Source organism: Entelurus aequoreus, linkage group LG02 (assembly GCF_033978785.1).
Source record: "Entelurus aequoreus isolate RoL-2023_Sb linkage group LG02, RoL_Eaeq_v1.1, whole genome shotgun sequence".
Lineage (NCBI taxonomy): Eukaryota > Metazoa > Chordata > Actinopteri > Syngnathiformes > Syngnathidae > Entelurus > Entelurus aequoreus.
Window position 1 is genome coordinate 80,244,387 of NC_084732.1, and position 19,202 is coordinate 80,263,588.

Below are 19,202 nucleotides of genomic sequence, written 5' to 3' on the forward strand. Positions count from 1 at the left end.
AAAAGATACGTCCATCACTGTCTCTCAAGTCCTTCACTGTAACGTTCCTCATCTACGAATCTTTCATCCTCGCTCAAATTAATGGGGTAATCGTCACTTTCTCGGTCCGAATCTCTCTCGCTCCATTGTAAACAAAGGAAAATTGTGAGGAATACTAGCTCATGTGACGTCACGCTACTTCCGGTATAGGCAAGGCTTTTTTTATCAGCGAGCAAAAGTTGCGAACTTTATCGTCGATTTTCTCTGCTAAATCCTTTCAGCAAAAATATGGCAATATGGCGAAATGATCAAGTATGACACATAGAATGGATCTGCTATTCCCGTTTAAATGTAAAAAAATCATTTCAGTAGGCCTTTAATTAATTTTTTTTTGTTATCATCAAGTAACAAAAAGCTTGTTAATTATTTTGCATTTAGTTGTATGTCCTCCCCAGGGATGCATGTTTTTTTCCAAGGTCCTGTCAGATTTTATTTAAGCATCAGACTGTACATTGTATTCTCGACCAAATAATAATCCAACAATAATACTTGATTTAAGAGGCACTTGTCATATTAAATGAGGGCACAATTGTTCAGTACTATACCAAATATTTTATTTCAACAACAAACCCTACATGAAGCATTTGAAGTACAGTGGTACCTTGATTTACGAACCCCTCATTGGAAGAACTTTTCGATTTATGAACCAAAGAACAAAGAAAGAAAGACCCAAAGAACCTTGTCTACATACCTTTCCACCCACCTATCGTGTTTTTTACAATGGACTAACGATGTGTGGTTTCAAACATTCAGCGTTGTCAAAACTGCCTCCCCCCGCCTCCTCCTCCCTTCAAAGAAGATTAACCGACAAGGTGAAGTAGATTATATTTTGTATTCCTAATCATTGCAGCGACTCGGCTGTCAAATTAAAGGAGTTTTGTGATTGCAAACTGTGAGTGCACCACAGCGCTAGTGACAATGTGTGTGCGTGTCGGCAGGGTGGCATCCCCTTGTTATGTTCATTTGATATACAGTACTGTTTAGGGCAAGGATGTCAAACATGCGGCCCCCGAGATGAGTTTGCCAAGTGTAAAATTGGGCTGCATTTTTAGATTAAAAGAAACTGCTGTTCTATATGTGTCCACTGGATGTCGCAATAGCAATTCTGTTGGGCAAGCAAATAGTTTATACCGGGGCGAGCAATTATACCAAGCAAGAAGTCCCCCCCCGACCCAACGTAAAACAAACAGGAGTAAAATAAACAATTGGTATTGATATAGTTCTGCAAAAAGTATTGTCTTCTGTGCAAATTTAAAGAAAGTGAAAAGTGTGTGATTTACTGCAATATGTCAGTCTTACGTTTTTATTGTAGGTTTGTTTAAATTGTGCACACTTCGCACAGCTTTTATTGTTCTATCAATACACAGTGATGCCTCAAAGGCAGGGAGTAACTCAACTCTTGAATAGTTTCTACCTCAGTTTGTATGGTTTGTTGAGTTAGCACAGGATTAATATGTGGAAATGATAAATGAGGTAGTTGATACATAAAATAGCGTTATTTATGCTTTATTTTGTTTGTTGTTCAATCCTAGATGGGCTGTGACTTGAAGTTGAATTGCTTTGTAGATACACTGAGATTAAGTCAAAGTTAATTGTGTTCTTCATGGTGTTTTTGAAACTGCACCATTTTTTCCTCACAATTTTCCAATAACAAATTGGAACAAAGAAAACTATCTGAAGTTGTCATAGTTTTTATTTTTAGGTTATTATGCCATGATTTTACCCGTTCGGCCCACGTGGGAATAGATTTTCCTCCATGCGGCCCCTGAGCTAAAATGAGTTTGACACCCCTGGTTTAGGGCTTATTATTGTGTTCAAAGTGTACAAACATTTACTAAAATATGGAATTTTATGGAGGTTGGAAACCATTATTGATGATTACATTGTTTATTATGGCAAACTATTCTATACTAAACACACTTTTGCATACATGAACCCTGTTCAATTAAGTTCTCATTTAATTCAACAAAAAATTGAATCACTCTAATTTTCTTTAAACATCTATTGGTATGATATACCGTAAATTCCAGACTGCAAGAAGCTACTTTTTTCCTACACTTTGAACCCTGCAGCTAATTTATGTTTTGGGCTTAGGGCTGGTTTATTATTGTGTTAAAAGTGTACAAACATTTACTAAAATATGGAATTTTATGGAGGTTGGAACCCATTATTGATGATTACATTGTTTCTTATGGCAAAATGTTCTATACTATACAAACTTTTGCATACATGAACCCTGTTCAATTAAGTTCTCAATTAATTCAACAAAAAATGTAATCACTTTGATTTTCTTTAAATATGTATTGGTATGATATACCGTAAATTCCAGACTGCAAGAAGCTACTTTTTTCCTACACTTTGAACCCTGCGGCTAATTTATGTTTTGGGCTTAGGGCTGGTTTAGGGCTTATTATTGTGTTAAAAGTGTACAAACATTTACTAAAATATGGACTTTTATGGAGGTCGGAACCCATTATTGATGATTACATTGTTTCTTATGGCAAAATGTTCTATACTATACAAACTTTTGCATACATGAACCCTGTTCAATTAAGTTCTCAATTAACTCAACAAAAAATGTAATCACTCTGATTTTCTTTAAATATGTATTGGTATGATATACCGTAAATTCCGGACTGCAAGAAGCTACTTTTTTCCTACACTTTGAACCCTGCGGCTTATAAAGCGGTGCAGCTAATTTATGGACCCCCCCCGCTAATTCCCATAATGTTTTGTGTTCAATAGTTTTCATCAAACCCAAGCAAAGGACTGACATTGTGTGTTATTGCTTGTGCTATGGAACCATCTTTCGGATGAGTTCGCTCACTGCAGGTGCTGCGGGTTGAAAATGTACTTCCTGTTTTAATGCCTTAAACCGGAAGTAAAACCGTCCATTGCATTTTTGCTCAAAAATATTCTTCATTCATCACTCTAAGCAACGATTATAAGTTTCACAGTTTAACTAAAGCAATTCATACTTACTAAACCGTCACATGTGTGATGTTTGTTGGAGTGTTTTATGCATACTTGTAAACACACTATAGCAATGTAATGAAGCTAGCGCCGTTAGCGTTAGCTAATATGCTAACATGTCTACAAGTGTCTGTGTTAGTATTATTAAAGGGGCAGTCTGCAACATTTACACAGATGCCTAGAAGGCGCTAACTTTACAATGTATTTTACACAGTAAATCCCGCCCTCGTACGTAATGACGAAATTTAGGTACGTACGTAACACAAGCACGGATATTAGCTTTAGGTGTTAACTAATAATAGCAATTTGGATAGGTAAGTGTTAGCTGTCAATGAATGTATATTCTATCATAACATCATGACTACAAATTGTTGCTTCTCTTGGACTGCTTTTGCATGTGTGCACGCGCTCCATGCGCGTACGTGTTGTATAACAAACATTTTACATTAACTTAGTAATTGTAAAGAATATAGAAAATTGTCATACAAAGGTGTTCTGTTAAACTGCTAATGGTAACCTAAGCCAGCTAGTGGTTTTCTTGTCATGTTTTTTGCTTTGAAAAATATAACTGTGAGGAAGTTGCAAACAGCACCTTTAACTTACGACGGCATTCTTTTTGTATTGTTTCAATTTCACAAACTCCTCAGTAAATTCACCAAAGCATTACAGTGGAGTTATTGAGTTTGTTTAGCTGATTGGAGAGCTAATTCCGCAGCTAGTGGGTCCATGACGATGACTTCTGTTTTGCTTGGTCATCCGTTTTACTGCCGTGTTACAGACACCAATTGGAAACAATTCAGGGACGTAAATAAACATTTATCGAATTTTTTTCTTGAAATAACTCATTTCACAAAGTATATAACTCTGGCTTATAGTCTGACATGGCTAATATATGGATACAAATGTTATTCTTCAAACATTTCGTGGGTGCGGCTTACATCCCAGTGTGCTGTATAGTCCAGAAACTATGGTAAATAAAAACAAATTCCCCTGTGGTCTGAACTGTTATATTAACCCTTGTGTGGTGTTCATATTGTTGTTACTCAGCCAGTGTTCATGGGTCTGATGGACCCGTTGCATTTTGTGGCTTTTAATGCCTCACAATCAAACACTTTTATGTTAAAATACTGACTTATCCCAAAAAACATCTGTAATGAAGTGCTTCGAGAGGCTGGTAAAGGAATACATTGTCTCCAGACTTCCCCCCACATTCGACCCATACCAGGTTGCTTATCGCCCTAACCGCTCCACAGAGGACGCCATCTCCTCTGCACTCCACCTGAGCTTAGCACATCTGGAAGGAAAGGACACACACGTGCGGATGTTGTTTCTGGACTTCAACTCGGCATTCAACACCATCATCCCGCAGCACTTGGTGAGCAAACTGGCCCCCCTTGGATTCAGAACCCCCCTATGCAACTGGCTGCTTGACTTCCTCACAAACAGACCCCAGTCTGTGAGAGTGGGCAACAACACCTCCAGTGCCATCTCCCTGAGCACCGGCTCCCCCCAGGGCTGCGTCCTGAGTCCGCTGCTGTTCATGTTGATGACCCATGACTGCTGCGCCAGGTCCACTACTAACCACATTGTGAAGTACACGACAGTAGTGGGCCTCATCCGTGACAACAACGACATGGACTACAGGGAGGAGGTGAAACATCTGGTTGACTGGTGCAGAACCAACAACCTGGGCCTGAACGTCGACAAGACCAAGGAGATCATTGTCGACTTCAGGAGGCACCAGTCCAGCCACGCTTCACTCTTCATCAACGGCACAGCGGTGGAGATGGTAAGCAGCACCAAGTTCCTGGGGGTGCATATAACTGACAATATAACCTGGTCCCTACACACCGGAGCTCTTGTAAAAAGAGCTCAGCAGCGCATGCACTTTTTGCGTGGGATGAGAAGAGCACAGCTCCCTCCCCCCATTCTCAGCACATTCTACAGAGGCATTATAGAGAGCCTACTGACCAACTGCCTCTCTGTCTGGACTGGAGCCTGCAGTGCCTCAGACTGGAAGTCTCTCCAGAGAGTGGTGAGGACGGCGGAAAAGATCATCAGGACTCCTCTTCCTCCTATCCAGGAGATCGCAAAAAGCCGCTGCCTGACCAGGGCTCAGAAAATCTGCAGAGACTGCTCCCACCCCCACCAAGGACTGTTTTCACTGCTGGACTCTAGAAAGAGGTCCGCAGCCACCGTAGCAGAACCTCCAGGTTCTGTAACAGCTTCTTCCCTTAGGCCGTAAGACTCTTGAACGCATCATAATAATCCCCTCAACTCCCCCCAAAAATGGAGGAACTCGCTGGAATAGAAAGACAATATAACATACATCCATAAACGTAGATGCATATGCAAAAGTGCAATATATTTATCTTTACAGTAATCTATTTATTAATATCTGCACCTTACTGCTTTTTTGTCCTGCACTGCCAACCAGCTAATGCAACGAAATTTCGTTCCTATCTGTACTGTAAAGTTCAAATTTAAACGACAATAAAAAGTAAGTCTAAGTCTAAGTCTAAGACCCACAAACAATGGCTGAGTAACAACAACATGAACGTTGCATGGAAATTTCTCTGCCAGTTTCTGCATCCCACAGGGATTCTTTTTTAGTGTTTCTGCACCTGCGGTTCCCACACAAGGTTGCAACATTGTTTGTCAACACTATGCGCTCATTTTGTCGCACATTCGACCCTCTGATGTTCTGTGTACCTACACTCTGTCCTCCTCCTGTCTAGGCCTGCTGTGTGTGTGTGTGTGTGTGTGTTTGTGTGGTACACAGAACATACATTTCCACACTTCTATTAGCCCCGGGTCCAGTGGACCCCGGACATCTTATATGTAATATAAATGTGTAGGGGGGTTGTATGGTGTGTGTTCATTAAATATGTATTCTGATATATGTTCTTCACAGAAAATGAGCCAAAGCCAGTGAGTCTCAGTTTAAAAAATGAATTAATTGTATCATTTTTCTTTTAATAAAAATCGAAAACGGGTCCCGCAGACCCGAACACCACACAAGGGTTAATTATTGTAGTCCTTCATTGTATAGGTAATTGGACAGTGTACCCCGAACACTAGCAAATAGAATTAAATACAAAGCTATATAAAATATAATCTCTGTAAAACCACAGTGTGTCAAAGCCTCTAATCCCCGCAAAGTTCAAGTCCTGTATCCTAAAAAAAAAAAAAAAAGTATTTCCTACAAGGTGTCACTTAAAGGAGTGTTTTATATCCCTATGTTGCCTTTTTCACCAAGAAGTTTTTCTGTGGTGGAATCCTGAGGCTGCTTGGTGGGAGTCCTCTTCATTTCTCGACTTCTGACCCATGTGTAGGCTGAAGAACCGCAAAGAACCAACATGTTACTAGTCCACCACAGAAGGCTTTTACTCGAAGAGTTGTACACTACCGCAATAACAGTCTGAGCGCAGGACTTTGCTGTCCCTGAGACGTTATGTGTCAGCGGACTGGTATACTTAATCTGGAGGCCTGTGACGTAGCCAATGGCAAAGCCAAACACTCCTCCGAGCGTCATCATGCCCCAAAAACCCGCGTCAGCGAGACGGCTGAAATTGGCGACACGGCCCAGCTCTCCAAACACAAGGATGAGCGGGAGGAAGAGGATGCAAGCGTTGATATTGTTATAGTAGGACAGTTTCCAAATATTGCCATCCACCGCGGGCATCACCTTTTTCGTGTAGATGGCATTGAGGGAGACGCAAGCACTGGCGAGCACTCCGAAGAAAACACCTGACCAGGAGAGGGAGCCTGCTAGGCCCTCCTGGTCCACACCCAGCCAAAATCCACCTGAGGAAATAAAAAGCAGAGTTACGTGGAGCTGAATCCGAAAATGGGAACATTTTTGTGACATTTGTGACTAAGGGCTGTATAAGTAAACTTTGATTGAATGAAATATCCTGATATTGCTCATTCAGAGATGATTTTCAGTGTTATTTTTAGTAAACAATAAAAAGAAGGGCAGCTTGACTCAGTTAATGGAGGCTAGCGCGCTTGATGCTGCATGAAAGACTTGGTCACTACCTACGAATACTGCAGAATCGTCATTGAGTGAATGAATGAGGAAGTAAGACTTTTTATATGATTAAAAATACTAAAATGCATCATTTAATTAAAAAAAAAAAAGGGGATGCAACTTTTTTTCCAAGCCAATGCCAATTTATTTAGATTTAACTGTAGTTTGCGCACACCTGGAGGTGAAAAAAGACCCAGGGTGGATTTGACACCTACAGATTTGTTGTAATCAAATATAATAAGACTTAGGCCTGGTCCGATAAAACAATATTTACATATATAGCGATAGACACGCAATCAATACCAATAAAAAATGTGTTTGATATATATATACTTTTTGGTCAGAAGAAACCGGAAGTTACGAAGCAGGGTTGGTAGCACGGATAAAGGCATTCGCTCTCTGGTAACCTAGCAAAACAGGACGCGCCAACAGCCAATCACGTAACAGTATCAAGTTTGGTTGTGGCAGCTTGCTGCCTCGTTGTTAATTTTCTGCATGGAGTGAGAAGAGAAACTAAAAATTAGTGCGAAAAGATTGTTGATAAAACAGGAAAAGTCACCTCGACAGTATGGCAGTCTTTAGATTTTTTTTAAGTAGATCGTAGTCCTGAGCCGTGCTCACCTTTTCAACCCACGTCCGTTACCTACTCGGGTATACGGAAACAACAGGTAGGAACTAAAGTGTGGTAAATTTCAAACTAAAAGCCACTACTTTTTTCTTACGCAGGGTTTCCAACACATTCATTTACTTGTGGCGGCCCGCCACAAAATAATTACGTCCGCCACAAATAAAAAAAAAAAAAAACATTTAAAAATAAAAAATAAAATATATATATATATATATTTTTTGTCCTCTCCAGCTTCTCAGGCAAATCATATAGTTGATGTAGATGCCCATATCGACTGTTCAGATTTACTTTACAAAAGAGAAGTGTAGGATACTTCTCTTGTTGCCTTATTTGTATTTGACTTTATTAAATGTATTTATATTAGAAACACAACATGTGTATATAACAAAGGTTGCAAAGTCTGCAGGCAGTAGGAAACACATGGTTAAGTGTAGGGAGTAAAACTGATGGCAGTCTAAAGTTCAAGATTTTTGGAGCTCTTTGTTCAGTGGATCAGATGTTTGATGAAGCTCTGTGTCTATCTACCACCACTACTGTTTTCTGTTTATTTGTTACTGACTGTGGCAGGACACCTCTGCCTCTGTTTCACTTTATGTTGCTGGTAAATAATATGGTTGTAGTATTAGGCTAAAGTTAAATTATTTAGTATGCACTAATTAAAAGGGGCAGAGCTTTGAGACATTTTAGCTTTTATATTTTATAAGATTTATTTTTTGTAAGAACCACAATTAATAAATATATTTCAGTGAATAACTTATTGTTCAAATCTGTATATAAATATGTACATAAAGTGTTGTAATTATATTGTAAAATAGATGGATGGATGGATGGATGGACGTTTAAAACAAAACTGTTATTATTAATGAGTAAGTAAACATTTTTTGAGCCTTTTTAGAGAAAATCAAATCATTGTAGTAAATTATGCAAAATACTCGATGATGTCATGGTGACCACGCCCATAGCCACGCCCCCACCACCACAGGTATCTTGGCAGTTTATGGGAAACACTGTTACGCTTTGAACCCTGTGGCTTCATCAAGGGCACAGCAGTGGAGATGGTAAGCAGCACCAAGTTCCTGTGGGTGCAGATAACCGACAATCTGACCTGGTCACTACACACCGGAGCTCTTGTAAAAAGAGCTCAGCAGCGCATGCACTTTTTGCGTCAGATGAAAAGAGCAAAGCTCCCTCCTCCCATTCTCACCACATTCTACAGAGGCACTATAGAGACCACCTGCTGACCAACTGCCTCTCTGTCTGGACTGGAGCCTGCAGTGCCTCAGACGGGAAGTCTCTGCAGAGAGTGGTGAGGACGGCGGAAAAGATCATCTGGACTCCTCTTACTCCTATCCAGGAAATCGCAAAAAGCCGCTGACTGACCAGGGCTCAGAAAATCTGTAGAGACTCCTCCCACCCTGACCAAGGACTGTTTTCACTGCTGGACTCTAGAAAGAGGTTCCGCAACCTCCGTACCAGAACCTCCAGGTTCTGTAACAGCTTCTTCCCTCAGGCCATAAGACTCTTGAACGCATCATAATAGTTCCCTCAATCCCCCCCCCAAAAAAACGGATTAACTCGCTGGAATATTGTTCGGATATCTGGTAGTTGAAGGATACGCACACCAGGTATGATAATACAATTTTGTAGCCATATTTTTATCATATCCAATTTTTTTGTTGTATTTACACATTAGATCCATTAATGCATTTTATTCTTACTTATTATTTGTGTTTTATATGTATTTTTGGCTGAGGGAAAACTCAACGTAGTGATATCACTGGCAAAGTGTTTGCAATAAAAACACAACAAACATTTTAATTGTAGCCAATATTTCAAAATTATTCTCACCAGAGTAATATTTGTATACATTTAAATTATTCTGATCCAGACCTAATCTTCTGACTAGTAGTATAGTACCGCGATACTAATGAATCATATTCGGTACTATACCGCCTCTGAAAAGTACCGGTCCGCCATTCTTTTTATTTTATTTTTATTGATATTATGTTTATAAACTCGGGAAATATGTCCCTGGACACATGAGGACTTTGAATATGACCAATGTATGATCCTGTAACTACTTGGTATCGTATTGATACCCAAATTTGTGATATCATCCAAAACTAATGTAAAATATCAAACAACAGAAGAATAAGTGATTATTACATTTTAACAGAAGTGTAGACAGAACGTGTTGAAAGAGAAAGTAAGCAGATCCATCCGTCCATTGTCTACCGCTTGTCCCTTTTGGTGTTGCGGGGGGTGCTGGAGCCTATCTCAGCTGCATTCGGGCGGAAGGCGGGGTACACCCTGGACAAGTCGCCACCTCATCGCAGGGCCAACACAGATAGACAGACAACATTCACACTCACATTCACACACTAGGGCCAATTTAGTGTTGCCAATCAACTTATCCCCAGGTGCATGTTTTTGGAGGTGGGAGGAAGCCGGAGTACCCGGAGGGAACCCACACAGTCACGGGAATAACATACAAACTCCACACAGAAAGATCCCGAGCCCTGGATTTAACTCAGGACCTTCGTATTGTGAGGCACATGCACTAACCCCTGTTCCACCGTGCTGCCATAATAACAGTAAATGAACAAGTAGATTAATAATTCATTTTCTACAACTTGTCCTTAAAGGCCTACTGAAAGCCACTACTACCGACCACGCAGTCTGATAGTTTATATATCAATGATGAAATCTTAACATTGCAACACATGCCAATACGGCCGGGTTAACTTATAAAGTGCAATTTTAAATTTTCCGGGAAATATCCGGCTGAAAACATCTCGGTATGATGACGTTTGCGCGTGACGTCACGGATTGAACGGAAGTATTGGGACACCATTGTGTCCCAATACAAACAGCGTCTGTTTTCATTGAAAAATTCAACAGTATTCTGGACATCTGTGTTGGTGAATCTTTTGCAATTTGTTTAATGAACAATGGAGACAGCAAAGAAGAAAGCTGTAGGTGGGTTCGGTGTATTAGCGGCTGGCTACAGCAACACAACCAGGAGGACTTTGAGTTGGATAGCAGACGCGCTATCCGACGTTAGCCGCCGACCGCACGGATGATCGGGTGAAGTCCTTCTTTGCGCCGTCGATCGCTGGAACGCAGGTGAGCACGGGTGGTGATGAGCAGATTAGGGCTGGCGTAGGTGGAGAGCTAATGTTTTTAGCATAGCTCTGTCGAGGTCCCGTAGCTAAGTTAGCTTCAATGGCGTCGTTAGCAACAGCATTGCTAGGCTTCGCCAGGCTGGACAGCATTAACCGTGTGGTTACAGGTCCAGGGTTTGGTTCGGTGTCTCCTGATAGTAGAAGTAATAGTAGTATTGTTGATCTTCTGTCTATCCTTCCAGTCAGGGGCATGTTTCTTCTGTTTCTATCCGCAGTTAAGCACGATGCTATCACGTTAGCTCCGAAGCTAAAGTGTTTCGCCGATGTATTGTCGTGGAGATAAAAGTCAGTTCGAATGTTCATTTCTCGTTCTCGACTCTCATTTTCAAGAGGATATAGTATCCGAGGTGGTTTAAAATACAAATCTGTGATCCACAATAGAAAAAGGAGAAAGTGTGGAATCCAATGAGCCCTTGTACCTAAGTTACAGTCAGAGCGAAAAAAGATACACCCTGGCGTCCTGCACTGCACTCTAATCCTTCACTCTCACTTTCCTCATCCACAAATCTTTCATCCTCGCTCAAATTAATGGGGTAATCGTCGCTTTCTCGGTCCAAATCGCTCTCGCTGCTGGTGTAAACAATGTGCAGATGTGAGGAGCTCTTCAACCTGTGACGTCACGCTACTTCCGGTACAGGCAACGCTTTTTTATCAGCGACCAAAAGTTGCGAACTTTTCCGTCAATGTTATCTACTAAATCCTTTCAGCAAAAATATGGCAATATCGCGAAATGATCAAGTATGACACATAGAATGGACCTGCTATCCCCGTTTAAATAAGAACATTTCATTTCAGTAGGCCTTTAATAATGTTGACAAAATAATAGAATGATAAATGACACAATATGTTACTGCATATGTCAGCAGACTAATTAGGAGCCTTTGTTTGTTTACTTACTACTAAAACACACGGTGTCTTGTGTGTTCACTATTTTATTTAAGGACTTAACTGCAATAAGAAACATATGTTTAATGTAAGATTTTTTTGTTAAAATAAAGCCAATAATGCAATTTTACGTGGTACCCATTATTTAGAAAAGTACCGAAAAGTATCGAAATAATTCTAGTACCGGTACCAAAATATTGGTGTCGTTACAACACTACTACACACAGAAAAACACCCAAAAAAATCTAAGTACACTACCGTTCAAAAGTTTGGGGTCACATTGAAATGTCCTTATTTTTGAAGAAAAAGTTAAGTTAAGTTAAAGTACCAATGATTGTCACACACACACTAGGTGTGGTGAAATTTGTCCTCTGCATTTGACCCATCCCCTTGATCACCCCCTGGGAGGTGAGGGGAGCAGTGAGCAGCACCGTAGCCGCGGCCGGGAATCATTTTTTTTTATTTAACCCCCAATTCCAACCCTTGATGCTGAGTGCCAAGCAGGGAGGTAATGGGTCCCATTTTTATAGTCTTTGGGATGCACTGTACTTTTCAATAAAGATAACTTTAAACTAGTCTTAATTTTAAAGAAATACACTCTATACATTGCTAATGTGGTAAATGACTATTCCTGCTGCAAATATCTGGTTTTTGGTGCAATATCTACATAGGTGTATAGAGGCCCATTTCCAGCAACTATCTCTCCAGTGTTCTAATGGTACAATGTGTTTGCTCTTTGGCTCAGAAGGCTAATTGATGATTAGAAAACCCTTGTGCAATCATGTTCACACATCTGAAAACAGTTTAGCTCGTTACAGAAGCTACAAAACTGACCTTCCTTTGAGCAGATTGAGTTTCTGGAGCATCACATTTGTGGGGTCAATTAAACGCTCAAAATGGCCAGAAAAAGAGAACTTTCATCTGAAACTCGACAGTCTATTCTTGTTCTTAGAAATGAAAGCTATTCCACAAAATTGTTTGGGTGACCCCAAACTTTTGAACGGTAGAGTCACGGCGTGATGTGACAGGTCGTGACAGTACTTTGAGACAAGTATAGTGATGCATGGTTGGTTATGGTTTAAATTCATATTCAACAATTGCGACGATTACTTTTTATTGTTAATATCGATTTCAATTTTTTTATGATTTCTGTAGGTGGTGTGCCTTCAGTTTTTTTCAATGAAAAAAAATTGTATTGGCTCAAAAAAGGTTGAAAAACACTGGTATACACGTATGTGAACACTGCATATATACAGTAACCATGAATACATACCAAGAATCAACCCGCAGCATGATATGGCTTTGAAGGAAGTGGTCTGTTTCAGGATAATGTATGACATCAGTACATTAAACACCGTGCTGAGGGATCGTCCCACCGTGTAGAAAGCCACTCCGACATGTTTCAGGCACAGGTTGTTGAAGGTGATCATGCCGATGAAGACCACCGACAGGGGCAGAACTTCCCGGGACGTCTTCAGGTCGAATTTAACCGACGGGAAGTCGATCAATTTGGGGTTGAGGGCAGACAACAACTGCATGACCCAGCAGAGTCCCACCGTCACCAGGCACTGGTAGAAGGTCACAAACAGCGGTGCGTCCAGGTCGTGGTTGTCCAGGAGATGGTTATTGAGGAACACCATCGTGATGGAGATGAACCAGTACAGCGTCACCACGGCTGCTATCCTCAAAGCGCGGAAAACGAAGGTCTCTCCGAGTCCGTCTTGGTCCACCATTTCCGTGCCGGCCATCCTCAAAATACTGGAGCGCTTCAGCTGCGTCCTGTTCATGATTGAATATAATTATGAAGGTTTTACGTTAAGGGGAAATAAATTGTACCAGACATGACTGGTCCCACTTCATAAGATGTCGTTCCGCCTCGGCGTCAACATTCTAACTTCCGGTCTTTTTTTTTTTTTTTGGAATTTCCGGCTTCACTTTGCAGGAAGTAAACACTATTTTCAGTATTATTTAATGTATTTGAACGTAATGTATTACATATATATATATATATTAGTCGAATACATTTGTGTGTGGCAGTTGTAAATATACAACCATGAGTCCATCCATCCATTTTCCTACCGCTTGTCCCTTTCAGGGTCATAATACAAATTTAAAAGGACAAAGTCAGGACATTTGTGTAATTAGAAAACGAATACCGTATTGCTCTGTTTATTTTACTTATGGTAATGTTTGTATTTTTTATTAATCAATCCAACAAAAATAATACACAATGATGCCATAATAACACAACTCCAATTACAAAACCAAATCCAGCACAGCAACATTCAGAATAGCAACCAACAGAGCAATTGAGAGGACACACAAACATGACACAAAACAATCCAAAAGTAGTCACAAAAAAAAAGGAATAATATCAACAATAGTATCAATGTTATTAACAATTCCAACATAGCAGTGATTAGAAATCCCTCATTGACATTATCATTACAGCCATTTATTTAAAACAAATAATAATAAAATAAAAACATTTAAAAAATGAACAATAGTGTCACAGTGGCTTACACTTGCATCTCATAAGCTTGACAACACATTGTGTCCAATATTTTCTACCAAGATAAAATAAGTCATATTTTAGATAGATTTAATAGTTAACATTTTTTTTAAATTGTTTCTTGTAATCTAAGACTTCACTTTATTTTGGACAGTATACCGGAAGTATATGTATTTAAACGTAATTTATTAGATATATTAGTCGAATCAATTTGTTTGTGGCACTTGTATAAATTAATTTAAAGTTAAAGTACCAATGATTGTCACACACACACTAGGTGTGGCGAAATTATTCTCTGCATTTGACCCATCACTCTTGATCACCCCCTGGGAGGTGAGGGGAGCAGTGGTACAACCATGAGTCATAATAAAAAATTAAAAGGACAAAGTCAGGATATTTGTGTAGTTAGAAAACAAATACCGTATTGTTCTGTTTATTTTACTTAGGAACATGTTTTTATATTATTTTTATTTTTTATTAATCAATCCAACAAAATAATACACAATAACACCATAATAATACAATTCCAATTCCAAAACCAAACCAGGACCAGCAACATTCAGAATAGCAATCAACAGAGCGATTGAGAGGACACACAAACATGACGCAAAACAATACGAAAGTAGTCAAACAAATGAATAATATCTACAACAGTATCACTGTTAATAACAATTCCAACATAGCAGTGATTAGAAATCCCTCGTTGACATTATCATTACAGCCATTTATAAAAAATAAAATAAAAACATTTTATAAAAATGAACAATAGTGTCACAGTGGCTTACACTTGCATCACATCTCATAAGCTTGACAGAACATTGTGTCCCAATATTTTCCACAAAGATAAAATAAGTCATATTTTAGGTTCATGTAATAGTTAAAACCATTTTTTTAATTGTTTCTTGTAATCTAAGACATCACTTTATTTTGGACGGTATACCGGAAGTATATGTATTTAAACGTAATTTATTAGATATATTAGTCGAATACATTTGTGTGTGGCACTTGTAAAAATACAACCATGAGTCACAATAACAATTTAAAAGGACAAGGTCAGGACATTTGTGTAATTAGAAAATGAGTACCGTATTGTTCTGTTTATTTTACTTATGGAAATGTTTTGCATTTTTTTATTATTTTTGTATTAATCAGTCCAACAAAATAATACACAATAATACCATAATAATACAACTCCAATTCCAAAACCAAATCCGGACCAGCAACATTCAGAATAGCAATCAACAGAGCAATTGAGAGGACACACAAACATGACACAAAACAATCCAAAAGTAGTCAAACAAAAATGAATAATATCAACAACAGTATCAATGTTAATAACAATTCCAACATAGCAGTGATTAGAAATTCCTCATTGACTTTATCATTACAGCCATTTATAAAAAAATAAAATTAAAATAAAATAAAATAAAAACATTTGTGAATGTGTGTGAGAATGTTGTCTTGTCTATATGTGTTGGCCCTGCGATGAGGTGGCGACTTGTCCAGGGTGTACCACTCCTTCCGCCCGAATGCAGCTGAGATAGGCTCCAGCACCCCCCGCGACCCCAAAAGGGACAAGCGGTAGAAAATGGATGGATTGATGGCATTTAAAAAATGAACAATAGTGTCACAGTGGCTTACACTTGCATCTCATAAGCTTGACAACACATTGTGTCCAATATTTTCTACCAAGATAAAACAAGTCATATTTTAGGTAGATTTAACATTCAGAATAGCAATCAACAGAACAATTGAGAGGACACACAAACATGACACAAAACAATCCAAAAGAAGTCAAACAAAAATGAATAATATCAACAACAGTATCAATGTTAATAACAATTCCAACATAGCAGTGATTAGAAATCCCTCATTGACATTATCATTACAGCCATTTATAAAAAAATAAAAATAAAAACATTTAACAAATGAACAATAGTGTCACAGTGGCTTACACTTGCATCTCATAAGCTTGACAACACATTGTGTCCCAATATGTTCCACTTAGATAAAATAAGTCATATTTTAGGTTCATTTAATAGTTGAAACATTTTTTTTGATAGTTTCTTGTAATCTAAGATCTCACTTTATTTTGGACGGTATACCGGAAGTGTATGTATTTAAACGTAATTTATTAGATATATTAGTCGAATCAATTTGTGTGTGCCACTTGTAAAAATACAACCATGAGTCACAATAACAATTTAAAAGGACAACGTCAGGACATTTGAGTGATTACAAAACGAGTACCGTATTGTTATGTTTATTTTATTTATGGGAAATGTTCTTGTAATCTAAGACTTCACTTTATATTGAACGGTATACCGGAAGTATATGTATTTAAATCTAATGTATTACATATATATTAGTCGAATAAATGTGTTTGTGGCACTTGCAAAGCACGCTAGTATACAACCATGAGTCATAACAAAAAATTAAAAGGACACGGACAGGACATTTGTGTAATTAAAAAACGAGTATTGTATTTTATTTATGGACATTGTTCTTGTAATCTAAGACTTCACTTCATTGTGGACGGTATACCGGAAGTAAAACGCGAATACATTTTTGATCAAATATGTATTAAATAATCATGAACAGTTGACAAATAATTTTTTATTCAATTAATTTTCACGCAATACTTATTTAGTAATAAATAATGTATCGCTCTATTGATATCATATACTTACAATGTACTGTATGCAACGCTCACCCACGCATGCACGCTCAGAATAATAATGTTCAAAACAAGCACAAATGTAACATTATAAACTAAAACTCAACTAAATTTATGAACATATGGGAAAGAGGGGAACAAAACGTTGTATTTGCACTTACTTTGTTAAATATTCTTGATCATGTCGTCGCCGGAATATCTATATAGTTCACTGTACTTCCTTTCGTTCTCTGTTGTTTCTATTTAAAGGGACAGTGTATTTTTGTTTATATTTTTGTAAAACTTTTGTTATCGTCAGTTTTATTAAAATGTGGCAGGCAGTCTTATAGCGATATAGTTCATTAGAGATTTTTTTTTAACTCAACCTCATTGTTTTTTTACTCATAATATTTAGTTTTACAACTTAATGACGTTTACTGTAATACACCATCTGGACAGCAGATGGCAGCAAACGAGTGAGTCTCTTTTAAGATCCAAACAGGCTTATCTTTTTTTTTTAAAGTGTCTATTTTGTAAGGTTTCCATCAATTCATATGAAGGAAATAATAGACACTTAAAACATGAATTGAAAGAACAGCCAATAAATGAAGTGGTATATGGTGTATGTTGTAAACAAAAATGTATATATACTACCAAAGCTTTGGCATTCCAAACACTATTCTGCCTGTTTACCTAGCAAAAAAAACAATAATAATAATCTAAAATATACAATACTCACAAAAAGTTAGGGAGAATTGTCTTTGGGGTATGATTCCAGGATGAACCGAAAATGCACTAAAACCCTTAGAAATGGACTTAATTGTATTTGTTGAAGTATTTTTTTGCAACTCTTGCTGTTCTCTGACACGAAGCTGCATAAAAAAGTGTGTTTGATCAATGTGTTCAATTAAAATTGGTATTTAGGAAATTAATATTTAGTCACAGTTTGACTTCATGGGACAGTGGGCCATTTTTTGAAAATGTCAATATATGGATCACGCACCTCTAGTGAGAGGTATTGCATTCTGACTTAGTTTAAATATGAACAGGACGTACTACATGTGGTTCACAGCTCTACTTTAATAAACAACATCAAGGTGCAGCTTACATGTTGAAACCTTTTAGGGTACTTAGTGTAAAAATGAAGTTACTGGAATTCTGACACATTTATTATGAAACATACACATGGGAGTTGTTAAATAGCCTCTATTTATCATAATCGGTAACATATCCAATTAAAAATATCTGGTGTCGTCCGTCATAGGCGCCGATCTACATTTCTGCCAGTGGGTGCTCGGTGTGTGTGTATTAGTGTTGTCCCGATACCAATATTTTGGTACCGGTACCAAAAGTATTTCGGTATTTTTCTGTACTTTTCTAAAAAAAAGGGGACCACGAAAAAATGTAATTATTGGCTTTATTTTAACAAAAAAATCTTACGGTACATTAAACATGTTTCTTGTTGCCATTTTTTTTCCTTAAATAAAATAGTGAACATACAAGACAACTTGTCTTTTATTTGTAAGTAAACAAACAAAGGAACCTAATTTAGTCTGCTGACTTATGCATTTACATTGTGTCATTTATCATTCTATTATTTTGTCAAAATTATTAAGGACAAGTGGTAGAAAATGAATTATTAATCTACTTGTTCATTTACTGTTAATATCTGTTTACTTGATCTTTTAACATGTTCTATCTACCCTTCTGTTAAAATGTAATAATCACTTATTCTTCTCTTTGTTGATACTTTACATTAGTTTTGGATGATACCATACATTTGGGTATCAATCCGATACCAACTAGTTACAGGATTAGACATTGGTCATATTCAAAGTTCTCATGTGTCCAGGGACATATTTCCTGAGTTTATAAACATAATATCAATTTTAAAGAAAAACGAAAGAAGATTTTGTGATATTAAGAAATATCGATTTAATCGTAGTAGTATCGACTATATACGCTATTGTACTTGGTATCATTACAGTGGATGTTAGGTGTAGATCCACCAATGGCGTTTCTTTATATTGTAGCGTCCCGGAAGAGTTGGTGCTGCAGGGAATTCTGGGAATTTGTTCTGTAGTGTTTATGTTGTGTTGCGGTGCAAATATTCTCCCAAAATGTGTTTGTCATTGTTGGTTAATGTGGTTTCACTATATGGCACATATTTATGACAGTGTTGGTGTTGTTCATACGACCACCCTTAGTGTGAAATGTATGGCTGTTGACTAAGTATGACCTTCATTAACGTTGGAGGAATTTGTTGAAAGTCAAAATAATCATTACAAAAA

General features: G+C 38.0%; 1 protein-coding gene across 4 annotated transcripts; it reads right to left on the bottom strand.

The window, feature by feature from the left end:
- Positions 1-582: 582 nt before the first annotated feature.
- On the bottom strand, positions 583-17,847 carry slc35c1 (solute carrier family 35 member C1). 4 transcript variants are annotated; one of them, XM_062033238.1, is made up of 3 exons: positions 17,651-17,847; positions 13,017-13,522; positions 583-6,819 (listed from the first exon to the last, which is right to left on the bottom strand). In XM_062033238.1, exons 2-3 carry the CDS (start codon positions 13,489-13,491, stop codon positions 6,242-6,244), a joined length of 1,053 nt encoding a protein of 350 aa, XP_061889222.1. In that variant the 5' UTR covers positions 13,492-13,522; positions 17,651-17,847; the 3' UTR covers positions 583-6,241. The 4 variants fall into 4 exon arrangements, with proteins under 4 accessions (XP_061889222.1, XP_061889206.1, XP_061889213.1 ...); XM_062033222.1 differs by lacking the exon at positions 17,651-17,847 and adding an exon at positions 17,094-17,185; XM_062033229.1 differs by lacking the exon at positions 17,651-17,847 and adding an exon at positions 16,946-17,079.
- Between the last annotated feature and the right edge of the window lie 1,355 nt (positions 17,848-19,202).